At 37.8% G+C, this 26774-nt stretch overlaps 1 protein-coding gene across 1 annotated transcript; it reads left to right on the top strand.

Annotated features, from left to right (window-relative positions):
- LYPLAL1 (lysophospholipase like 1) lies at positions 1-26774 on the top strand. The gene is made up of 5 exons (XM_041477117.1): positions 1-255; positions 4463-4562; positions 15414-15583; positions 25797-25912; positions 26518-26774. Exons 1-5 carry the CDS (start codon positions 171-173, stop codon positions 26755-26757), a joined length of 711 nt encoding a protein of 236 aa, XP_041333051.1. The 5' UTR covers positions 1-170; the 3' UTR covers positions 26758-26774.

The raw sequence follows: 26774 nt of genomic DNA, 5'->3' as shown, positions 1-26774 counted from the left end.
CGCGGTGCCTGTAAAGCTTTGCTGACCCAGCGCAGCAAACCTGGAGCGACAACCCTCCCAGCACGGTGCCAGGAGATCCCGGGGTGCCTCAGCAGACGAGCGGGGGCGGAGACAGGGAGACAGCCGGCCCGGAACCGGCAGGGCTGGCCCGGAGGAGGAGAGCGCTGGGCATGGCGGCGCCCGCAGCGCTGCAGCGGAGTGTGGTGTCCCCAGCGGGCAGGCACACCGCCTCCCTCATCTTCCTGCACGGCTCAGGTGCCTGCTTTCCCTCCCTTCTTTGCCCACTGCTCGTGGGGACGGGGCGCTCCGGGGAGCGGGTGAAGCGGGCAGGGTCGGCCCCTCCGGTGCTGCGGGAGGGGCCAGCGGGACGGGGTGGCCGCAGCGGCCGCCAGGACTGGGGAAGGGCTTTGAGGTGACCCTGTCCCCGCGGCCTCCTCGCGCCCGCAAGGTGGAGGCGGTGGGCGGCAAAGCTGTGTGCGGGTGCTCGGGGAGGATCCCACTGGGCCGGGACCAGCTCACGCCAGACCGGCTTCGTGAGAACACACACGTTCCGGGAGATCACAGAACGTGCTCGGTTGGAAGGGGCACATCAGGATCATCACACGCCAACTCCTGGCCCTGCACAGGACACCCCGAGAGTCACGCCGTGTCCCTGAGGCACTGTCCAAAGGCTTCTTGGACTTGGAAAAGGCTGCCTGGTGCTGTGACCGCTGCCCTGGGGAGCCTGTTCCAGTACCCAACCACCCTCTGGGTGAAGATCCTTTTCCTGATACCCGACCTTATGCTTCGTACCGTTTTCTGGAGTCGTGTTACTCCCTAAATTGCCATTCTCAGAGAGTAGCCACATTTGAAGAATGACTTTCACAGTTGAAGTGTCTCTTGCTGTTTTAGAATCGGCATGAGTGTACTGTTGGCAACCTTTAAAAGCCAGTGTTCATTTACGACTTCTTATTGTTCAGAAGGGCCCTGTCCATGTCCAGACTGGCTTCACAGCCACACTCTGCAGAGGGGAGTTACCTACATCAGTGACTGGTCTGAGAACAGGAGGGGAGTGTGTGTTTTGGTGGGTTTAATTCCTTAAAAGTTGTTTCTAATGAGTTAAATAGCCACAAGGTACACAGGATGTAAAAAAAAAAAAAAAAAAAAAAAAACCAAAAAAAAAAAAAAAAACCAGTAATCTTAGGTCTTTACTAGATCAAGGCCTTGAGAAACATGATCAACACTTTCCATGTTTTTTCCTTACTTTTGTTTATAGCTGGTACTTCTGTTTAGTTTAACAAAGATTGTGTCCTTACTAAATTAGTTTCATTTTTATAATCTAGTTTAATTTTGCTTTTAAAAAATTCTTTGAGTAAAAGAATGAAAGTGAAAGAGCTGTTGTGTTCAGCTCTCTTGTTAATGCTAATGCTTTAATGCTTAAGGAAATAATTTTCTGTAATGTTGGAGGAGTAAGGGAAGATTATGGTTAGAGGTTGATTCCACATGTGGTTAAAGTACTCTGCAATTTTCTTTTTTTGTATACATATTATTTTGTTTATAATGTTTGTAATGGGGTAGTTTTATTTGGTTTCTAGCAGTTCCAGAATAGAATTTAAAACAGAAGTCACCACAGTGCTGTTTCTGTGGGCTGACCTGTAAACCTGAGTCGTAAACCTTTGTTCAGCACTTGTGATGGAAAGTGGCGGTCAAATGGCATGAATCCATTTTGTACATAATGCTTGCTCTAGACAAACTATAAAAAGTGCAGAATGCAAATGCAAAATGGTACAGAAAAGTATTAGAACAACGCTGGTACTATACATCAGATTTAGATAGAGGTTCCATTAGGTAGCTTGGCAGGGAAGGGCAAATGAATATAGCAAGCATGTAATAGCTTTTTAGGCTGAGGATTACAGCTTTGCAAATTGTAACAAGCACAGAATCATAGGCTGGAAAAGACCTTTTAGAACATCAAGTCCAACCATTAACCATCGCTGCCAAGTCCACCACTAAACCATGTCCTTAAGTGCCACATCTACACATCTTTTAAATACCTCCAGGGATGGTGACTCAGTGACTTTCCTGGGCAGCCTGTTCCAGTGCTTGAAAGCCCTTTTGGTGAATAAGTTTTTCCTAATGTCCAGTGTACATGTTACATGTTAAATTTAAACTTTGCATAGAAAGAAAACTTGGAAATACAGCCTATATTTGAAAGGAAAGAAGGTCATATTTTACTTAAGGAGGGAGAAGAAGATAATATAGCTACCATCAGTCTTTTTCACTTTGTAAACTGACTCAAAGCAGAATCACCCATGATTTGCTTCTTTTTGTAGTGTTCAGAACATATAATGCTAAAATTTTAAAAGACCCTGAAAGACTAGAATTTCAGGAGGTTTCTTGGCTTTTGTTTGATGTCACAGTCTCCTCTTTTCCTCCCTCTCCTTCAAGTTCTGTTCCTAGCAAATCAAAATACATTATCTGAGTGCACAAGTGCTCAAATTAGAGTAGCATTTGGACCATGGCAGTTCTTGACACAGAAGGTCATAGTTAAATTTTCTCTTACTGAGTTTTCTGTGACCTATTCATGGATGAATTCAATAACAGTAGAGGTTTCTGAAGATCTTTATGAAGTTTAAGATGTGGGAATAAATAGTAGAATAATGATTTATCCTACATCATTAAGGAATTTGTAAAGACGTAAGTCTCAATTCTGTAATCATTCAGATAGTTGGCTTAGACTTATTCCGTGCAAGTATTTGCAAGGCCTAGACCTTGGCTTTCTAACTGAAAAAAAAAAAAAAACCAAAAACACCAGGAAAAAAAAAAAAAAAAAAAAAAAGGAAAAAAAAAAAAAGCTCCAGTGTATAGGAAAAAAAAAAGTGTTAGTTCAAGCCTCTCTAAGATACATTGCTTATAAGTGAGGTCACGAGAGCCTTGAGGAAACCCTTATGTGTCAAGTGTCTGAGAAGAATCAGAGGTGCTTTTGGATTTCAGATCACAGTACTTGCATAAGCAAAGTGTTTGTGGGGGTGTGTTCTGAAGCATCTAGTTAAGGAAGTAACTTTGATTTTACTTTTTAACTTAGCACAGGGTAAGATTTGTGTCAGTTTTGCAACCCTGTTTTTGGTCACGTGGAGTGTTTAGGTCAGAGAACACTTAGTTCTAGTTATGCTAATTGTGCTTAACAGGAAGAAAATTGCTGGGTTAGAATCCTACTTGCCTTCTGTTTTAATTTTGAAGATACATTAATTATCTTTTAAATAAAAACCATCTGAATTTTGTTAGAGTGCTTAAGAGCAGATTTTCTCTATTGGGGAATTATAATAATTTTTACAATGGATTGGTATATTCATGTGACATTGTTCAGATGAGCCCATGTAATGTGCCAATAAGCTTGGCTAAGGACAGTGGTATTTGTTTCTTTTGGTTTGGCCATTTTATTGAAAAGAATGGGGTGAGTTCTAAAGTCAAACCAAACAACTTGAGCTAAAATAATAGAGATGATTAGCATTTTGAGTTGATAATGTGTGGGAACCTCAACTTCAAGCAAGACTGAAGTCCTATGGCATGAGTGGCAGTAGCAAAATTCCAGTTTGCTGAGCCACCACTAAATTTTTTAGGTTGAGCATCCTTCCTACTAAATTATATTCCTTGATGGACTGATTTGTTCAAGCTTGAAGTATTGTATTACACTGAGGCCTTATTTGTGCCTGCTCTTGAGAGGGGTGGCAGTGAAATTATGGCTGAAGATACCAGCGGTGCAAAGACAAGCTGTAGACACTGTCTGTTGTATATATATATTTATTTAAAAGAAGCAAATGCTATCTACAGAAGAATTCATCCTGTTTGTAGTACTTCAGTCTGCAGAGGTTTTGGCAATAGTCTGTGTTGGTAAGAGCAGGAAAAAAACAGATTTGGAGCGGATCTCAACTAGTTTTCAAACAGAACTGTGTGGTTAAAATGTCTTTAAGAGTCTGCTAGATATTTTAACTGAACCTATCTCTTTACAATTGTCTTTTCCTGTAAAGCCTATGTGCAGTGTTAGCATAATTAAATCTGAAGGTCTTTTTTACTGGGTTCTGAAGTGGGTTAACATAAAATTCTCTAGTAAAAGTAATTAACTTCTCTAAGGGGAGCAACAGTTATTTTACCTCACCTTTTAAGATGTTCATCAAGATTTTTGTTTATCACTTAAGAGCAAATATGGTAAACTGTAAGTAAGAGAGTAAGACACAAGTAACTTTGTGTCTGCTTGGGAGATGTAGTAAAGTATTGATTAAACTTACGTTGTGGCATCTCTTAAGTAGTCTTTTTCTAGGAAGTTTTGAATCCATTGGAAAGAGGACTGAAGTTGTTCTAGAAAGTCCTGTTTTAGCATTTTAGTGTATTAACTTCATAATTTGAAATTAAGTCAACCTGAAGTATATTTGACATTGTATAATTTTCTTGCTAAATAATTTTTGTACTCTTCTATGTGATACAGGTGATACTGGTCAAGGAGCAAGAGCATGGATAAAACAAATTTTGAATCAAGACATGGCATTCCAACATATAAAAGTAATCTACCCAACGGCTCCTGCCAGGTATCATTTAATATATTGTAACTCTGTTCCAGTGCTATCAAATACAGTTCTGGGTATTAGTACAAATTGTCTTAACAATTCTTTCTTCTTTCTCATTTATATGCTTTTTTACAAAACTGAAGCTCAACCATGCATTGTTGTCCAGAAACTGCGATTTTAAGACTCTAAATGATTCCCAGAAGTCACAGCCTCTATTTGAAATTTGTGTATTGTCCTCACAGTAGCTTTCAATTTCCTTCATATAAATAGAAGATGATCCTGCAATGTGTGTTGTAGTGGAATTAGAGAGTCATGATCCAGATCACAATCCTACCCATAATAACTCCCACATATTAACTATTAAAATGCCGTGTTGTATTTAATGCCGGGTTTCATTACTGAAAGTGGTCAGTCTTTTTTGCAAGTAGGATGTCAAAGATCCTCAGTTCCTGGAGAAACCACTGGGAATTTGAAAATGCACCGTACTTCTTGTTTGAATCCTGGCCCAACTGTTTCAAAGAGAATTGAGTTCAGCATTTGCTGTGAGCTCAAGTCTTGTTATTAAATGACACTGTGTATTCAGTGGTAGATGGATGTGTAGATAAATTTTTTTTCCTGCAGGAATTTGAAAGTTTATGCAGTCAAACCTAGAGGATAAAAGTTGGACACCTACCCCCGTAGGTATACAAAGGTAATATTAAATATGGAATATATAATTAAGTACATATATTATGTATGTAACATATATTAAATATATAATACTAAATTTCAGAGGTGTTTAATTTTTCTTAATACAATTTTTTAAGGTGTCTGTGGCTCTAAGTTAGGAAAATGTTTCCTTGAAAGGTGATGGGGTTGAGTTTCTTTCTGAATTTGTGCATAAGTGTGGATGAATGCTGAACAGAAAAGGAAATTGTGACATAGACTTTTGAGGTACAGAGGTTTCAAAATCAGGAAAAAATTCTTGGAGGGTATAAACAAGTATAATAGCAGATTTTGTCTGGCACTCACTAGTACATGAAAAAAAAAAACTTTTCCTTGACCATGTATTTTTTATGGTCTACTTGGGCAGGAAAAGCAACTGAGAGATTGTGGTGAATGTACTCGCTGTGTTACAGAAAAATCAAGCTTGTGAGTGGAAGCTTTTGAAGCAGTATGTTCTGGGTTAGCAGGGAGTGAATCCCATTTTCTGTAAATAATGTGCTTGTTACTTTACTGATGACAGGCTGAAGTGATGCTAGAGTTATCAGTGGCACATCGCACTCGCTGAGAGGTTCCACTGCTTCCCTCGCAGCACAGCAGATGCTGGGGAAATGCAGGAGGAGCTGCTCCTCTGGGAAATGATTTCTCTCCCTTCTGTTGTATGCAGCCAGAGCACGTCAGACCATATCTGCTTGGCCAGTGCTTGACTTTTCCATCTTACTGCACTTCCTGAGGTCCAGTCCTTTTCTTATTTGTTCTGATTTCTTTGGGTAACTACAGATGTAAACAATGTATGAATTATTAACCAGCAACGTCTCCTGACTCAAATGAAGGAATTTGTTTTTATCTTATGATTTCGAATTTCAGTGCTTCGCTAAACAGATGGGAAGATACTGTTGTTATTAAAATATGTGAATAAACAATTTATTTCACTCTCTTTTTTTCTTTTTTAAGTTGAGGTTACTCTTGCTGTTTTCTAGAGCAGGTAGAGTCATGCATGAGCTGATTTAGAAGTGGCTTTTAGCAAAACAGAAAAGTTGTATATCCAAAGAATATAAAATACCCACACTGTTTGTCTTTAACTGGCAAACTTGTGTATAGGCCTCTGTTGCTGATAAACAGCCCTAACTGACACAGTAAAATAAAACAGATGCTCCTAAGCAGCTTGCCACTGTTTGCAGCAGTGCTGAAGTTTGTGGTGATGCATGTCATTGGTTGAAACCGAAATAAGGAAGCATTTACAGACTTATTTCATATTGTTTTGGTATTCAAGAACAAACCACATTATGCTTTTTTGAAATGGTTTTGTAACCGTTGTCTTCCTTTCTTTCACAGAAAATAAAAGCAAAGCCTAGAACTTCCAAACTTGAATGGCTGACATTAAAGTAATTAAACTTGAATGTATATGTTTTTTTTATTTATACATATATATATGTTTTATATATATAAACATACATATACACATATATATGTTTTATATATATAAAAACATATTTTATATGTATATTTATATGCATATATGTTTTGATAAGAATTCAAAATGTTTCTGGCAGCAGGGGAGGAATTCAGCATCCTTGTTAATGAGGCCTATAGCTGGGTGGTTATGGGCATGCAGATCTGCTGAGAAGATTCTGAAACCAGGTTCTTTGCCCACACAGAGGCTGAGGAATGTGCTGGCTGAAAGTCAGGCTGCTGAGAGAAAGCCTCTGTGGATCTCTAACCTGCCACTGCACTGTCAGTGCAAAACTTGCCTGCAGGTTCTTGTGCTGATGATGAAATCAAAGAAAAGCTTGAAGCTTGGCAACACCCTCCTAGGATTGGCTGATGTGCTCTTCTGGCAAAATACTGTTAATGTGGATGTACTTCATACTCTGAGCTCCTGTCTTTTCTGGGATAACTTTGCACATGCACAGTGAATGTTCTCTGTCAAAGTAGCCATGCCAGTAAAAGCAGGTTTGATGATATAACTGCAAAGCTGGGGGCTTTGGCAAGATAAACTGCAGGTCAGGAATACCTCCTCACATTTTTGATGGAAATTAATAGATCCATAGGTATACATTCTTCACGTCTGTTCAACAGAGTTTCAAAAAGCAGTGAAAATCACATTTTTCAACACAACATTGATTTTGGTTTTTTGTTTTTTTGTGAAGGATGGATTTGGGTTATACTTATGTTTTGGTTAGATTTTATCCCAGATGCTGAAACATGCATATTTTTAATTTGTACATTAGACATGTTTTGATTCAAGAGTCAATGTATTTGAAAACTATTTTGGAAAACCAATCCAGCATATAATTGGGAAGAATTCTGGAATATGTTCTTTGGCTTCACTAGCATTGATTTCAGCAAACACTAGAGAAGATTATGGGTAAAAGCAATGGAATGTTGCTGAACTACATTTTATAAAACTGTTTTTAACTCTTCACTATAGGTCTCTGTAAAAAGTCACACTTCTTTTTTTAAAAGAGATTTTTCTCTTTCTTTAAAAGAGACTTTTCTTTAATAATTTTTGTGATACTCAGGGTTTGCAGAGAACAATCACCTGATGCCCCCTGGACAGGCAGTGTATTACAGCATTTTGTCTTACTTACTCCCCATCACATTGGAAAGTGCAATGAGTCTCCTATTTGGTTGTTTCTTGAGCAAAAATAGCAGAATGTGGATAGTGAAATTTACAGTTAAAAAAGAAAAACTTGCAAAAATACTAAATACATTGCATATGGTAAAAAGCATGCTTAAATAAAAATGGAAAAAATATGTGGATTCTAGGACTTGGTGTGATGTAGTGAGAGTACTGATACCTAAATTTGGAATATGTTTGGAAACTAAGTGCATTTACCTGGGGTATAAAAATTTTGCTTTACAAATTAAAAGTGTTACACATTGCTTGGAGGTTTAGGGGTTTTTTTCCTGTAACATACTGGGTTACTTAAAAATGGGTAGAGAACTTGTTTTAACTGCATCTAGCTTTCTGTCAAGATTAGTGCTTCTGCACATAGATTAAACTTTTTAAACACAACAGAATTCTATTTTCTCTCCATTGTAATGCTAATATATATCTTTTAAAAAAAAAAAAAAACAAGCTCAAATTGGAGCCCTAGTAGCTGATGCAATCCGTAAAGCCACGTCTACACTAATAGTTTTAAAGGAAAGGGTTTCCTTTTTCCCTTTTTGTTTGGGTCAGGATGCCTACAACTTTAAATACCATTTCAGCTGCTACAATTGTGACTTAAACATTAGGTTTCTATTGAGTTTCTAAATCAGAACTGAATACGACCCAATTTAAACTTTTTTTTTTTTTTTAATAGAAAGTGATAGTTTAAATTGGCATTGTAGGAGCTAACGTGGCAAATCTAAAACCATTTAGACTCTGCTTGTTTAATACATATACCTTGCCTTCTATAATTCCCTGAAAAAATCTAGGCCAAAGATTCTTTGTGTTGTCTTGCATTCCATTCTGACAGTCCTTCTGTTTTGCAAGTCAAAAAATCAACTATAAATACTACTTTTGCTATTGTATGGATCTTTTTGACATTCACTCAACAAACCTTTCTGTGGGACGTCTCTGTGCAGAACTTGTCTGGGGTGGGAGACCCCAATTTATTCTAATTTCCATTATCATTATGTGGCTGGTAAGGACTAAAAGGCCCACTACTCCATCTTCTCTCCTAAATTCACATCTTTGCTCAGCTCATGGGTGGAAATGAGCTTCATCTCACCATAGTCCCCATCTGGCTCTATCGCAAAACCACCAGACAGTTTGGCACCATTCAACTCCACTGGCAGCCTCTGCCTGTGAGAGGCCTCGGATTGGAAAAGCAGCAGGGGTACTGGAGCTTGGACTTAAGATGGATTGGAGGGGAGCGTGCACAGTGCCTATCATACTGTTTTTGGCTCAAGCAAATGTTATTAATCCTTGACTTTTGTAAGCCCTAACCTCATTCATAAATTTAACACAAAGGAGTCTTTTTTAAAGGTAGGAGCTTGAGGGAGAAATGGGAAAGGTTTGGGTTGGTATTGTAGGGTGGTTCTTTCATCTCCTTTAAGTAAAAATTCAGCGTGTTCTGCATAATAATGTTTGAAGTATGCTTGGATAAACTTTGTATTTTCCTTTTATTTCTGCTCTGGAATTAGGTGAGGAAAACTGTATATATCTGATGCTTACATCAGATGCTAAATAGCACATGGGATGCACTAAATACTTGTCAGAGATAACTGTAGTCATGCTTAGGGAAAACAAATTAGAACACAATGGAAATAATCTTGGATTTCTAATCCCTTTTATTGCATTGTGGTCTTAGTCATTCTTCATATTTTTTTTTTTCTCTGCAACCCTTTTCCAGTACAGAAGAATTGGAGACAGTCATTTTTATATCAGCCTTCCAGCAAGCAGTTGTGGATTTCTAAGTTATGTGCCATTCTGTGCTCTTGCTTTACAGTCTTTTCAAACGCTTCTGTGCTTAGCTACTGTCATTCATCCATCCTCAGTGTTGTTTGCCACCAGCTTGTGAAAGATGCCACTTTGAATCCCAGAGTGCCTTTCAGACCCCATAATGGAGAACTGATGCAGGTTGGACCTTGGTTTGCCTCTTGCCACTTTCTTTCAGTGAATTTGTAAGGCAGCCACTATTGGTTGCTGAGGAACTGGCAATGTGTATTAAAGGCCTTTTATGGTCTTTTCAACCATAAAATTATTGCTGTTCTCTGATTAGTACCAATCCCCAGAATTTACACCACTCTCTCAAAAAAAAAAAAAATCCCCCAAACAACGAAACCAACCCAGCAAGTACACAAAAACAAAGAAACAGAAACAAACTTAATTTCTCCCACTGAGTTTTATGCCAGACTATTGCAGCTCCCTTTGTCTTGAATGAATAAGATTTGTCTCAAGTAACAAAAGCTGCCAGCATAGTATTTCTTCAGGTAACCATTCTGTACCGGCTCAGTCAGCTCTCATTTCAGACAATGTGCATCCAGAACAGCTCTATCAAAAACATTTACATGTGGTTCAGTGAACAGGCACAGCCTTTTCTGGAGAACAGCCAAAATTGCTCCTCATGGAGATGACTCTTGCCTTCCTTTAGGTATTTATTTTTTTTAACTATAGTTCTAAGTTAAGTCTGCTTGAATTTTGGACTCATCATATGCTCCGTTACCATACCACAAAGCTTCATTGTTGAGATATGCTGACTCTCAGTTTTAGCACAAGATGTACCTTGGACTAGAGTTTCTGATTTATACTTCTTATTTGACTAGCTGGATTCTCTGCTTTCTTCCCCATTTCTTTTAAAATTTGCTTTCTGCTTCAAGCAGACAGTGGGAATTACAAAGCATATTTTGGACCTAAATTTTCTATGGAAATTCAGCAGTGACATTATGCTGTGGGAGAATTCCGGATTAGGGATTAATTTGCTTTCATTCAAAAAACCTGCCATCAGCTTTAAGAGAGTCAAGACTTGCTTCTAGAACCACTCAGTGTTTTGGATTGGAGGGGACCTTTCAAGGTTATCTAGTTTAACCCCCCCCAACAACGAGCTGGGACGTCTTCAACTATATCATGTTGCTTGAAGTCCCATCCAACCTGTTCTTAAATATTTCCGGGGGTGGGGCATCTATTCAACCTGGGATGGTGTTTCAACACCCGTCTTATAAAAACCAGTCTTCCTTATATCTTGTCTAAATCCAACCAATTTAAATTGAAAGTTATTCCCCCTTTTCCTGTTGCAGCAGGTCCCACTAAAAGGTGTGTTCCCATCTTTCTTATAGGTCCCTTTAAGTACTGGAAGGCTTCAGTAAGGTCTCCCTGGAGCTTTGTCTCCCTCAGGCTGAACAAACCCAACTCTCTCAGCCTTTCTTTGTGGGAAGAGGTGATCTGATCATTTCTGTGACCCTCCTCTGGACCAGCTCCAACAAATCTATGTCTTTCCTGTTCCGAGGATTCCAGGACTGGATGTAGTTCTCCAGCTGGAGTCTCAGCAGAACAATGTGGAACTACTGTGGTGATGTGCCCTGTAGATTTTTTCAGAGGGTGCACAGCCTTCTGAAAGACAACACTGCAATTTGAGAGGTCCTACCTCCTAACTGAGAGGAGTTGGGTTTGGGAAGCAGGAAAAAAATGAGGATTTCAGTAATTTTTTATCCTTCTTTGTCTCTATTTCAATCTTGAAGCCCAACTTCACTATAAATTTCCAGTTCTGTCTGACTTTTCGGGAAGTTCTGTCTGGAAGCCTGTAAGCCAGCATCAGAGGTCTGGGTTTATGTGTCTGCTAATGCAGGGTGATCATAGTGCTGAGCATGAAGCAGTGATACAATTGTGCATCAGGAGAAAGAGTTGGGGGAAGAATACTTGCCATTTATCAGTGTGCTGTCTCATTTAAAGCAGCTAAAACTGCTGGCATGTCTGCTGTCTTAAAAGGGATAGGGACAGTGATTTATTGGGTAATGAACTAAACCACCTGTAGTTTTATGTGAATCAATATGCTAATAGCATCATTTGCCATGGTTTGAGTTCTGAATTTGAACCTTGTGTAGCGTCACTGGGTTGCTCTCCATTTCTGTTAAGATAATTTCAGACTAGCTGGCACAATTCTAAACATAAGTAAGAAGGTCTCGAGGATATATTCGTGCCTCAGAAAGGTGGAGATAGATGGTGTTGCTGCTACCTACTTTTCATCATGTTTTCTTCATTACTACAGAACTCAGGTTAGCAGAACCTAATCTATCTTGAGTTTGTAAAATCTGTAATGATATGTGTTGCTTTGAAACTTTGCAGTGAAATCAACAGTGAAAAATACTTCTGTCTGAGAGGGAAAGGATGATAAGTACTTAGATATTACAGTATGTATTTTCCTTTTAAGACATTGAAGTGTTGTGTAGGATCTTCTTGAGATTGCACTCTCATAAAAGAGATGTATTGATCTACAATGACACCCTTACAAATAGGAGCTATAAAATAATCAGAAAACATGATTTAGAGTGATTTGGGGGTGTTGGGAAGCATTTTAAAGATTCTAATCCTCCTAATACCTGCAGTTCCTTAAACAGTGTTTGATACTAGCCATGTCTCCTTTGCTGTCCGTTCTCCTAACTTTTAAATGTAAAGAAAGAAATTCATACAAATTGAACTTTCTTTCAAGTGTCTCTTAAACATGGATACAAGTTTGGAAGCTGGATTTACACAGAGAGAGGATTCTTGTTTTCTTATACGGATTTGAATCTTTTATGTGCTCCAGAACAAGCAAAACATACTCACACATACCCCTTAAAACCAAATAAGAAAAAATGTCCACACAGCTTGGGGGGCTCTATATTTTCATTCCCACTTTCAACAGCACATAGGTTTAGGGACACAGATCTTTATTTCTAGTATCATTTTTAAAAGAGAATAAAGAAAGTGAGGCATAGATGGACTGATAGTATGAGTTTTAATTAAACTTAAGAAAGCAAAAAAAATTCCAAACTTAAAGCTGATTATTTGGCCTGACATTGTCCTTAACTGACCATATTAATCTTGTTGGATGGAGTTTCCACTGCACTCTGTATTTTTTTTTGCTTTTGCATATTTTCAGTCCAGCTTCTCATGTCACCTTAACATAGGGATTTTTTTTTTTTTTGTGGTTTAATTCTATGAAAAAATTTGGTGCTGTATTCTTGGAGCTTTACCGATGGTTCCATGCCAAACATATTTGTTTACCATGGTAATGTCTGAGTTGTAGTGTGCCAGCTAATAAAGGGATTATTTCAAGAAAAAGGTGCATGACTAAAACAGATGTGCCAGTTGGGTGAACCATTAAAAGAATCTTACTTCTCAGCTTTATGTAAAGGTTATTTTTAATGCATTTCTGAGAAATCAAGAGTGCTTGCAAGGATGTTTTGGGGCAGCTGAAAGCCACTTGTCTGTTTGCTTGGGGGTCTTTTCCTGTGGGCTTGAAAGATATTGGTCTTTCATCTGCCTTATGAAGAATTTTGTTAATTATGAATTAACAAAAACAGCAAGTAGAAGTCCTGAGTTTCAACATTTGATCAAGTATTATAATCTCATGATGAATTTTGATCTGTTTTAAATGTCATGAGCTTGTCATTTAGTTGTGGGGAAACATGTTTTAATATTTATGGGATGTAAAAGTGAATTGCTGTAATGCAGTATATGTATGTATCTATGTTCCATATAAATCCTGGAGGTTAACCTGCTGTAATAATAAGTCCAGGTCAACCTGCTGTAGTAATACTAAAACCTTTCGCATCTTTTCTTACACAAATATTAGGTACTCTGACTTTACTAGAAGATGAAGCACTCTGGCTGCTAAGCATTTTAACCAGGATTGATGTAAAAGTGTTTGAGAGAAGCTAAAATAATGGATTAAATGCTGTTTACCCAGGCATTTAATCTGTTGTACATCACATTGTCCAAGTGACTTCCAGAAACTCCATTGATTCTGCTCTTGGTAGATGTGACTGGAATGTCTGCTCTTAGAAACTGACTTTTGTGAATTAGATATTTGTAATCGTATTTCTTAGGTGTTGATCAATTCATCTCTGGAGACAGAATTCCAAAGAAACTACAATCAAGAAAACAAATTAATACTATTTTTAAATGCAGCTTTAAGTTGCTGGGTATACAAGATATTTCCACTGAATTTCCTTTAATTTTGGAGTTAACTTTTTAATAGACAAGTAAGGGCTACCTTGAAAACTAATCGCTCAGTTTTTAAAAATCTGATGCTTGAGTATACAATTTGTTTTGAATTAAAGAAATGAGGGATTACTTAAGGCACTTAACCACATACTGTATGGGACTTTCAATAACAGTACATTTTAGGTACCAAGAAGCTCTGCTGAAAAAGATGAACCTGTAGTGTTTCTGTTTGTACCTATCTGTTGCTGTTTGTTGCCTCTTTCAGTATATTTTTCTTAAGAATTTTTAAGTCATGGGCTTTTTTTTGTGTTCATGACAACAGGCAGAATAAAACCTATGTTCTCTCATTTTTTACTTTATGACTGAATAGTCCATATAGTATTATCTTGAGCACTCATCCTAGTGGTAGTACTGGTTTAGGAATAGCTGTTTGCATATGTGAAGCCTCTCTGGTGTTAATAAAGGCAGAATTTGTTACTTCATTAAAAATAACTGAATTAGTGGCTTTCTCATTTTAGGTTAGTTGTGGCTTTGCTTAATCCTAGCATTGAAAAAATTCCAGAGGCGGCGCAGAAGTCAGCTTTAGCATTTTTAGTGTGTTCCCATCCAGAAATGTATCAAAAGCTGTCTGCTTTGTGGATGATGATTGTAATCTGATCTAAGCTTAAGTAAAAGTGAAGAATTTGCCCTGGTTGAACATAACAAATAAGGGTTTCAAGGGGCTTTGTTTGAGATGATCAATCTCATAGCAGTATGTTTTTTAATATATTGTAGAGCCATTGCAGGACAATTAGATCACCTTTCTTGGGATTTCAGGGCTCTATTAATCATCTTTATTTAAAACCAAAGAAAAGGCTTCTTTGAATTGAAGGTTTCTTGATTATCTAGCATTTGGGCAGCATGTTGAAGCACTTAAAATAACATTCTGACAACACAGTATTCGGGTGAGGAGTGTCATAACTCTTGTTTGTGCACCAGTTCAGTAAGCACATGGCATTTCTTTCAGTTATGTTTATGAGATACCTGCCCCATTAAGATGTGGACGGCTGTATTTATTTGACAGAAAGAAAAATTGGCAAGTTTTATTTTTAAATACCTAGAGGTTCATAACACCCATCCCCTGTCAGTTTTGTCAAGAATTAGGCAATTGGATTCCATAAAGTTAGATCCTGCAAAACTGTCTTGTTTAGAAGTTACTTCAGTTTGTCATATTCCAGCATGGATTTCAACCCTAACTTTGTTAAGGATTAGGAGCTTCTTGACAGACTTAAGATTTAAAATGTTTAGCTGACCTAACCAACCTTAACATTGAACTGTCTGAAAATTGCATTTTACATAGTTTCCAAATGTTGGCTTCATTCTTGAAGGACCATGACTTCAATGCAAGGAAATGCAATTTGACTGAATGTAAATGCAAAGAGGTTTATTCTCTCCTTTGCTGGAGATACACTGAATTTTTTTATTTAATACATATGATCAAGGCATTGATCCTGTGCTTGTTTAATCATTTGTTTTCCTTCCTTCCACCACTCTAGGCCATATACACCTATGAAAGGAGCCTTTTCCAATGTGTGGTTTGACAGGTATAAGATCTGTAATGACTGTCCTGAACACATTGAAAGCATTGATTCCATGTGCTGGGGCCTTACAGACCTGATCAACGATGAGGTTAAGAATGGTATTGCCAAGAACAGGATACTCATAGGTAAGAGAGTTATTTATAATGTGTTTATTCCAATGTGTTGTTAATGGATTTTAATGGTTAATCTTCTTTGAATTTGCTCTATCCTGAAGGGTCATGAGCATGGCTTGAAACTGCTGAACAGCCTTTTCAGTAGCCTATCTTCAGCAATATTGAATCCTTATTTAAACCCATATCAGGTGGGGAATGTGGCTAACTGTAAGCAGTATCCTCAAAATGTAAAACTGTTTTTATTTTCAACAGTCATTTGTAATCATTATTTAAAATAGAGTGGGCAATGTTTTACTTTGAGAAGTACATAGTTTTACTATTTCCTTTAAGCCCTTTTCAAGGATGGAAAAGTACACTTTCAAAAATGACGTGCATTTTGGAGAATGGAGATGTAGCATATAAATAATCATGAACTTTTCCTTACTGCTCTAATCATTTTGGGTTAAATTAATTCATGCAGGAAAAATGTGCATGTTACATAGCACTAAAGGTTGACACTTGATAACAAATGAAGTATTAGCTGTAATAGTTCATATGTGTCTATCTTTATTTCTCTTTCCACAAATTTCCAGTAGCTTTCACAGTACTTCAGTGAAATAGATGGTGAGATATTGAGGCACAGGAGTTGAGGGTAATGGAATAGCCTATGGCAGAGAGGGAATGAGAATTCACAAGTCTGTGGCTCCATGTTCAATCTCTAGATAATCACAAACTATTTTAGGTTGGGGAAAAAACTCTTAAAGTGGGATCTTATAAATGTATGTCCAGCTAAGTCATGCCATCAACATCTTGTGTGGCCAAGCCACTACCATTCAGCCAGGTGTGTTTTCCTGGTCTAGCCCCATGTTGCTCTGTGAAGGCCTGTGCTTCATTCCCTTTCTGGCTCACTGCGCTGGCTGCAGAGTGAGTGCATTGTTTTGGATGGCTGTCAACAGAGTCCCTTTGATCTCTCTTTCCTGTGTTGTAATATCTGCTGGTTTGGAAAGAGCTGGAGAAGTGCAGGTGCTTTGCTGTTGAGTGAGCTGAGAGATGCTCTATGTACAGATCCAGTGTGCTACTAGGCTGTTTTCCTTTCCTCTGTAGCCTTCAAAATTAGAAATAGCCAGACTGCAAAATATGAAGGTTGTTTTCCAGGTCATAAGCAGAGTAAGGAAGTTGGCATGCACTGCGTGTTTCATCCCGTAGATTCTTTGGAAGTCCCCGTCTCTGTGTGCTTGCATTCCTCACATATAAATCAGAAATAACTGTACTTGTTTTGTCACTCTTGAGAGCTCTGTTTCCCCATCTGACAGAGACTACAAGCCTACATCCTCGTGGTTCAGTCCAATATTTATGCAAGAAGCAAAATAAGGCAGCCCTTAGTTACTTCGTCCAAAGTACAGAAGGGGATTCATGCAAATGCATAAGGAACTTGGTAGTGGAAAGTTGTATCACTTGTGGCTGTACAAGATTAAGTGTTCTTCCACAAGAACTTTGTGTCTTTTCTGTGCTGTTTTTGATGATTAACCAGTGTGTGATGCAGTGAAGAATGAAACCTAGAGATCCTCTAAGATCTCTATGCATAAAGGTGACATTAATCGTCCTAGGACTTTGTGCAAATAATTGCCCATCTTCTGGCATTCTTTCTTACAGGAAATTAGGACTTTTGTAAAGGTACTCTGCAGATTTATAGTATTCAGCCTGGAGAGCAGAACGCTCTGGGGAGATCTTGCAGCACTTTCCAATACCTAAAGGGTCCCACATGAAAGCTGGGGAGGGACTTTTTACAAGCCAGGTAATGATAGGACAAGGTGGAATTGCTTTACACTGAAAGAGAATAGGTTTAGATTAGATATTAAAAATAAATTTGTTACTTTGAGGGTGGTGACACACTGGAACAGATTGCCCACAGAAGCTGGGGATGTCCATTCCTGGAAGTGTTGAAGGTCAGGTTGGATGGGGCTCTGAGGAACCTGGTCTAATGGAAGGACTTCCTGCCCATGGCAGGGGGTTGGAACCAAATGATCTTTGGTTCCCAAACCATTCTGTGATTTTTTGATCAAAAGAAAATACGAGGTCAAGTCAGTATGTCTGCACCATAGTGTTAATGTCCACTCAAAAAGAAGTGTGTGGCCTGAAATTTTTCTGAGTTTAGAAGGCTGGTGTACAGGAGATAATGGAAGGTTTGGTTACTTGCTTAGAATGTCAGATAACTAAGTTCTGTCCAATCTTTTTAGATTTCTCTTGGAAAATGTCAGGAATGTCCATCTGATACAATAAGATGAGGCCTAAGGTAACAGATGGTGTGCAGACAGTGGGTTTGTCACCGCTGGTACCATGAAGCTGGAGGAGGCAGCCTTTGTAAGGCAAAGGGAAAAAGTAAGACATTTATAGCAGGGGAGGCCAGGGTGAAATTTTGCTATGAATTCATAGAGCATTCAATGCTGTTCAATCATGTTGGAGATCCATAATGATATATATGTTATTATGGGAAACAGTCAAAATATTAGAGAGAAGCAACTGGAGAACTTGGGAGTCTGTGAAGAACAGTGGGGGCCTTTTTGGGAAGGGTCACAAAAACCAAAGAGCAGAGCAGTTGTATGAAGGTATTTATAGGGAATTAAATGCTCCTTAAAGGGTTGAGGAGAATTGGGTTGAGTGACCATTTTGTAGTAAGTGGGAGTTTTAATGACTGGAAAGAAAACAAAATGAGTATGAGGAGTGTAACACAATTGAAGGTTATGGTTTTATATGGAATAGAGGACTAGAAATTACAGGCTGAGGGTGAGTGTCAGATGTTGTTGGATGAGGGTGAGTGAGGTGTTAGGCAAGCAAGAAGGTGGGCAGCTGCTGTCACCTCACAGTTGTGGGATAAGAAGGCAAGATCTGAGAGAGCACTGTGCAAAGGTGAGTGAGTGGGAAGAGATGGGGAACAGCAGTGGGCTCTCAAACATGGAAAATGAGAAGCCCAGCACCTGGTGTTGTGGGGAATGATTCCCCTTCTTGAGCCATTCAGACATTCCACAAAGCTCAAGATAGTGGGACAGTAAGAGCATTTTCTCTGAAAGAAATTGTAGCTTGCATTGTTTGCTTCGATATCTTTGAAATTCACAAGTGACTGCTTGCAGATCACAACTCTAAAGCTGAGGATGGAGTCCAGGTTGTACAGTGCTACTCCTCTCTTCCTTATCAAGGAAAATGCTGGTGCAGCCTTGCTTTTAACAGCTGCTCTATGAATCTACTTCTAAAGAAATAAATTACTTCGTTTGCTGGATCTAAAGGAAGTCTTATTTTTAAAACCTCCATATTAATTTTGTGGCATGGTTTATCTACCCATTCTTATCTCCTAACAGTTTCATGAGTTGCTTTCCTTTTAACACAAGTCTTTTGAAGGAAGTAGACTTCTGATTAAGCTTTATTTCCCTTGACCTTGGAGGAGGAAGGAAGGGAGACTAGCAGCAATACATAATTATTCAAAAAAATAATTATATCATCCCCAGAATTTGATAATGGTACTTAGGTTTTAGCCAGACATTCTTGTTGAGTTACTCTTACTGGTCTTCCTGGCTCAAGCACTTCTTGTAAACAGTCCTGTAAGTAGGTTGGTATTTACTTTGGAGATAAAAGAGTGTTATAAATTTAGTCAAATTTTGACACTTTGAGCTTTGATAATAGCCTTTCTTTAAAAACAGGATGTATTTATTCTTTATAAATGCCTGAATTCTTTGCTAAATTGGCCAAACAAGCCACAGTTTAAAATGTGGGACAATCATTTCTTTTTCTATCTAAAGCTAAGTTGGTTTTTCAGGTAGTGGTGGTTTTGGTTTTTGTTTTCTTGTACTGGTTGTTCTATTGTTTCGGGTTTTTTTAACTGCTTCCATAGTGACAGTGCCCTGTAAAACAAGTCCACTTCAGTGAAAACTGTTTAAGATTTCAACAATCTTATTCAAGAATGTGTTAGAAACTCTTGAAAGAAATGGCCCTCTCATTTTTTTAGCATTTCGATAGGGCTTACTGTAGTCAACTACACTTTGGTGAAAGGCAGTCTTTTTGTTCTTTTTTTGTTCTTAAGTTAACACTGCTTTCCTACTTTCACAGGTCACTTTTTGTGTAGTGCAGAAGTGCTGATTCAAGCGCGTTGGTCTCTGCCACCTGTAGTCACTCGTGTAAGCAGCCAGTGAAAATAAACTTTCCATAACAGTTCTGTAGATTTGACTAAATGCCAGAAAACACATGCATGATTCCTGACCCCTTGTGCTGTAACAATAACACAAGACACACAACCACTTTTTGTTTATTGCTAGATTTCTTACACAGCTACTGAACCACGGTGGAAGTAACAAGAAAGCTCTGTGCTTTTTGTAAATATTAGCATTTCCTTCTCTCTCAGGGCGTGTGAGAATGGGATGGGGGGGAAATATCTTGGCTTTGACACCCCAGAGAGCGGATCCTATAAATACATGGAGATAAAAACTTCCAACAATAAATCGCTGAAGTGTTGAGCCATCTATTTCACCCACAATCTGGCACTTTATGCTTTTGGCTTCTAAGCCTTTTGCTGTCACTCGTATCTACTGTCTTTATTAGGAGGACATTGTCTTCCATTCAGAGGTACTTACTGCCTTGTTACAGAGTAAATTTTTGAGTTTATTTTGCTGTTTGTCTCTGCAATTCAAATGAGATTTCTCTTTCTGTACCTCCCATTACATGGCTTTGTGGTTTATCTAAATTGTGCCTGAGATGCTGGACTGAAAGCAGTACTGTTGGTCCATCTGCCCCATAATACCTGCAATATTTTGTTAATTTTCAGTGCATCAGTGTAAATTTGCCTTGCATTTATACTTTGAGGTAAATGTTTGCTCCTCTTGGTTTTGGGTTTGGTTTTTTTTGTATCTGAACTGACCATGTGTCTCTTTTGAATCTCTACTACTCTAGCTCATACATCAGAAAGAAAAAAGAGACATTAACAAATTAATCTTTCTGTTTCCTTCATAAGTCTTTCGGTAGGAGGTACAATGCTAATTTTAACCAAGAGTAGACCATTACTTGTTACTTTGTTTCCCAACATGTGATGGTGTCAATATTAATGTGTCTAAAGACTCTGAAAGATGACACATTACCACTATGTTGAATGACAGGTTTAGTAAGTGATAGTGAAGATTAGGAGTAATTAAGACTCACAGAAGTAAACTAATAAAATAATTAAAAATAATTTAAAAATAATTCAATCATGATATTGTCATTGCATATAAGATAATGACTTTGGTAAGAGAATAAAGTGAATCAAGTTCTGATCTTTTCAGTTTCTTACTGAGAACTCTGTTGAAGACATGTCCTTAGTCATCTTTAATGAATGCCTGAATTCAGTGCAAAATTAAATTGATGAATGGGCTTTTAGAATGCTTGAGAATTATGCAGATATGCCACAGGCTACAAATTAACCTGTACTTTCTTCGCAGTTGTGCCAACAGAATCATAGATAAGTGAGACTTCACAACATTTGCTATTCCATTGTCACATGCCAGTGCAGGCTCAGCTCTATTTAGGCAAATCCTTACCATTGCTTTTCTGAATTCTAAAGAGTCTCTGCTAACAGAAGGTTCACAGCTCTGCAGAACAGTAAGTTGTTTCTGTGCATCACTACTCTTTGCTTTAGAGAGCTGTTTTCCACTTTCCTTCCTGTGATTCAGTTTAGAGTCACAAATACTGTGAGCATAAAGGATAGGTTGTTCTCTTCCTTTTTCCCATGTTGTGCAGTTATGCTGACTGTAAAAATGACAGGTATGTGTTGTGGCAGGACTGCTGTCCTCTCCAGAAACAACTAAGAAAACACACTGGGTAAATGAAGCAAGCCATAGATTGGCAGAGTAACATCTTAATAAGAATTGATTCAAGACTTTTCATGGATTTTATTTTCCTTCCAGTGCTAAAAATTATGACCCCTTAGGTACACATGTTAGGTTCCCCACTATTACCTGTAACAGTTGAAAATAAAATGTAACTGCTTCTGGTTTTAGTGCGAGTTGATGTGCTAGAAACAATAGTACACTTGTTTTTACAAGAAAGTGGTAAAAGTCGTACCACTTAAATATGCATTTCAAAATGTGTTTAGACTGGTGAGAAAGTTGGGGACCAAATTAATTCACATTCCTAAGAAGAGCGACTGGCTGAGCCACTCAAGGGAAGCTGCCTTTGTTCTTGTAAAGACTCTCAAGTTTGTTGCTCTTGTAAAGACTAAGTAACAACCAGAATAACAAGGCTGTCAAAGGTGGAAACCATTCATTGCAGTTCTGCTGGTGTTGTGCAAGGTTTGGGTTTGATGAAGTTTCATTAAGAGATTAAAAGAAGAAAATCACTGCTGTGAGGAAATTCACTTGAGACAAACCACGTGTTTGTGTACCTAACACAGGAGCAGTGTTCAGGGAGTTCTGTAGTGAAGGGAGTTTGCTGTTCCACTGGCATTTGTACTCTTTGCTGATACTCATTTGTGAACACTGTTAAATATATGTAATACTTCCATTCATTGATGAAAATGGAAGGTCAAAACAGAAAGTCAGCTTCTTAGCAGATGATGTGTAGAACAAGGTTGTGCTGTTACTGTTAATAGAAGGTAAATCACAAAGTCCCTAGGGAGAAGGGAAAGTAAACTGGAATGTAGCTTTAAGGAGAAATTCCTGATAACAAATCGATTAAAGCAACTCTAAGTTGAAATACTGAAAAAGGAGAAATTGAGAATCAAAAATGCTGTGAAATGGAATGAAAAGGAAGCAAGAGTATGTAATGTAATGTATTAATGTAATAACATCAGAACAGGCCAAGACAATTTCTGACTGTGCTAGTGTAGTCTTATAAAACAGAAGAGTGTTTGTCTTGTGCTGTGCTGGCACAGGCACTGTGTACCTTGACACTTTGTTACCAAAGATGTGCTGACAAATGGGAAGAAATACAGGAAAGATGAAGAACAACTAACACAGAGAAACTAGTGAAGAAATATTGCTTAAAACAAACACCCCAAACTACACTCCTACACCCAAGTCCAAATCCTAATCTCATAAAAATCTGGGGTTTAGCTTCTTTTGTTCTTTTTTTTCTTCAAAATTTGTGCACTAGGTATGATTCATAACTATTTTTTCCCCATGGCTGTGATTTCTACTATGGCAAGCAATGTTAAAGTTTTACTGAAAAGAGTGAAAAAAGTGATGTTTGCTGTTTTCTAATTCCATAATCATTATAACAAATGGACTAAGGCATTTCATAGTCAGGTCTGTATGATTCAGGATGCACTTGGCAACGTCAAACCTCTGTGTGCTAGAGAGCTGTTTTTTCGGTGAAGAAGATTGAACACCTAAAGAACTTTCTGAATTCAGGAATAGCTCATTGCAGCCACTAAAGTGATGCATGGGGAGAAGGCAGTTTTTAGCCTTCTCTTATGTATACAGGACAGGAGATACAAAAGAAATCTTTGTGCTGGATAATAAAGTTTGTCTTTTCTGAGATGCAGACACAGACATTGTTAGACAAAGTATAAAGAAACAAATAAAGCCAAAGTTTGACAGTAGGTAAATACTTGGTTTTCTGAACTCCGTGTAATGTTCAAGTGTCATCAGGGACCAGATTATCATTTCAGGCAGATACAAATGGGAAGCAAATTAATACAAATCAAGATCTTTTACAAAAGTGAGATGGAGTTTTGTTTAAAAGGCTCCTAAGGCCATTTACAAGGAATATTTTATCACTGAAAAATGGCAACTGTGGTGAGGATTTCTGTTTTATGCAATCAGGAATAAATTCCATATGAGAAATTCAGTTTCCTTTCACATTGTGTTACATCATCCTGTGCCTAAAATTACCTGAATTTAGTTACAGATTATATTCCAGAAAATAATGTTTTATTTTAGTAAAGTATTGCATGGGTGTTTCCTTCTGATTCAGCTTCTTTAATTTGGAAGTGTGATGATTGTGTGATTTCAGCAGATCTTTCTCAGCTATCAAATTGAGTCACAAGCAGCTTTCTTCTTATTGCAGAGGAGTATTACCTAAAAATCAGCACTACACTGTAACAGATTTGAGGTCATAAATGCATCCTTGAGTGAACTTTCTCTGCAACTGGAAGTGTTTTACATAATTGAGTCTTTTGTGTCTGCTCCCCTATTAGTCTACACATAAGCCTCCTTTGTGAGTCAGGGAAGTTAACACAAAGAGTTAGGTGCTTTCCTGAACTGGCATCCTGAGCATTGTTGAGCTAACCCCGTTAAACTGTGAAGCATTAATCACAGTTCTCATTAAAATAGTCATGAGGGGAAAACGGAAAGTGAACTTAATTCTAAATTTAAGGCCTACTGGCAAACTCTGAACTTCTATGCACAGTCTTTGTGTGTCTTGCAAGTAGATTGGTCTCAAGTAGAGAAGTAGATTGGTGAAGGCCTTGCAATGTTCTGCCCATCTAAGGATGAAATGTTGCTGTGTCATTTTGATTTTGTCTAACACTCCTGACACAATCTGCTTTAAAATGCTGTACAGTTTATGTATTCTTCATGCTGAGATCATCTGTATACATATACTTTTGTGTTTTGTTTACACGCTGTCATTTAATACCATTGTTTTGTGTAATATCTATGCTTGCCTCTTATTTTTCCTTCATCCAAAATTTGAATTATTGTAGAAGTTCTTGACTGAGAATGTCTTTTATGTGGTATGTCAAACATACACTTACACTGAAATGGTTCTTGCAATTGAAAACATAGTCTGCATCTATAAATGCTTATTCAAATTGTTGGTTTTGAAGCATTTACCATATGGCATTTACTCAGAGATTGTTGTGGTATCAGGTGATAAACTTCAGGTATTCCCATGCAAATCAAATTCAAAGAGATAGTCCTTTGTGTTGCATTTTCTTGTAGTAGTATGAGCCACATAAAAGAGCCATTACCTAATATTTTTCTAAACAGAAGGTGACTGCATTGTCAAAGACTGCTGGTGAGTAATTGCACACAGTGTGCCAGATTGTGACTAACTGGGTACAAAATTTTAAGATTAAATCATTTACAAACTAGTAATGACTTTTCAATGCAGCTTTTCTTCCTGTCATCTGAAATACTTTAAATGGACTTATTCTTATTTGTTGACAAAGCATTGTCTGTATTTATTTGTAAGCAAATGCAAAATGGTCTCTTAGAGTATAAGTGCTTCTTTTGGGGTTTGGGGATGACAGCACTCTTCAAAATGATCAAAAGGAAATGAAATAAGTGACCAGATTGTCCATAAGAAAATAAAGGAAACGTCACTCTATTCATTATCTGGATACAGTCAATATAATGGCCTTTGTACTGTGTCCTTGTGAAGTAATGTGGTAGTCTGGATTTCTTTCCCAGTGCATAAGCATTTGTCATATAAAAATCGTCCCTGAGGAATTACCTTTGGTAAGGACTTAGTGTAGTTGAAGAGACATATGGATCACAAAAGGTCATTAATTCAGAGATCCTGTTAGAGCTCAGGGGGAGTATATTGCATTTGTTCCCTATTTATTATATATCCCAAGGTATAGCAACAAAAATATCCTCAATGCTAGTTTCATGTGAATGCTCATTGGTTATGTACAATAGAGATCTTTCATGTGTGAATGCTGCTAGCCTAGGGGAGCAATTTGAGTACAAAAAGCAGTGAGAATTACCTGTTCACAGAGTTTTACTTTGTTAATATCAGTGTATGTATGGCCACAGTATTCAGCTACCTGATAGGGACCATACACAATTGGCTTCTGAAGTAATGGCATAATGGCATTTTTTTCCTGTCTCAATAATGAATCTTCAGCACTGCTTTAGCTATCCAGTATCTTAATTGCATCATGTTTTGATTTAAACCTCAAGCTATGCCACATATGGTTCAGGTTGGACATCAGAAGGAATTTCTTCACAGAAAGGTTGTTAAACATTGGAATGGGCTGCCCAGGGAGATGCTGGAGGCACTGTTCCTGGAGGTGTTCAAGAAATGACTGAATGTGGAACTTGGTGCAATTGTCTAGTCTTGAGAAGATGGTGTTGGGTCATAGGTTGGGCTTGATGGTCTTAGAGGTCTTTTCCAGCCTAAGTGATTCTGTGATTCTAAAATCTTTGTAACCTTTATGATACTCAAGGTGTGTTTTTTGTTGTATTATGTATAAAAGAAACAAGTCTGAAGATAATAAATTGTACATTGGGTTACACAGACATAGAAAAATCCAATCTTTGTTTCTTTTGTTGCATCCTAGGAGGCTTTTCAATGGGAGGTGGAATGGCAATGCATTTGGCCTTTAGGTTTCATCAGGACCTGGCAGGAGTCTTTGCCTTGTCTAGTTTTCTGAATAAAGACTCTGCTGTTTACCAGGTGAGTGTGTAGTAGATGTTATAGAAAACATGCTTAGCTGCATGGAAAACAAGGTGATTAAAATTCGTTATACATATTTACACATCTGATGCATTGGATTCACATTCTAAACTTATGCCATTTTCCAAAAATAGATAATCAGAATATTAGGAAAGCGAGGCTTTAAAGCTGTCTTTAAATAATGTTTTAGTGCACTTTTTTGCACAGATAGTACAACATTAAAGTGTAGAAAGAGATTAACAAATGAAATGCTTTGCTAGTTGTCCTTAATTGTTAAAGATTCTGTGTAAGTATAACTATTCTTTGAAAATGTGTGATGTGTTATAATACTCATGAACTTCATTTGCTGTCATGAATTTTTTTCTATTTCTCTTGTTTGGAGAGGGGTATAGACCTTAAAGTAAACCCTCTCATTTGTCAAGAGTTATTGTATTGGAATTTGAAGGGCAGTTTTTTCCAATATTTCCTTGTTTACTTCTATAGAGATAGTACAATATGACCCCTAAAATGTAGATCAGTAAGTGCAATAAGTTATCACCATGTAATTGTAAATATTCTTTTTATGTTTTTGGCAGTATGTCTGACAGTGTCTTCTTTCCATCTAGGCTTTGAAAAGAAATGAAAGTGCTCTTCCAGAATTATTTCAGTGTCATGGAACTGCTGATGAGCTAGTTCTCTACTCATGGGGTGAAGAGACCAACAAGATGTTAAAGTCTCTGGGAGTATCAGCATCACTTCATACTTTTCCAAACCTCAATCATGAGCTGAACAGAGCTGAAATAGAAAAATTAAAATCCTGGATTGTAAAGAAATTGCCTGTTGAAGCACCAAAGGCAAATGAATAAATGAAGATCCAGCCTCA

This window comes from Pyrgilauda ruficollis, unplaced genomic scaffold, assembly GCF_017590135.1.
Source record: "Pyrgilauda ruficollis isolate IOZ18807 unplaced genomic scaffold, ASM1759013v1 scaffold4, whole genome shotgun sequence".
In the NCBI taxonomy this organism is placed as follows: Eukaryota; Metazoa; Chordata; class Aves; order Passeriformes; family Passeridae; genus Pyrgilauda; species Pyrgilauda ruficollis.
This window is presented reverse-complemented; position numbering and strand designations above follow the sequence as displayed.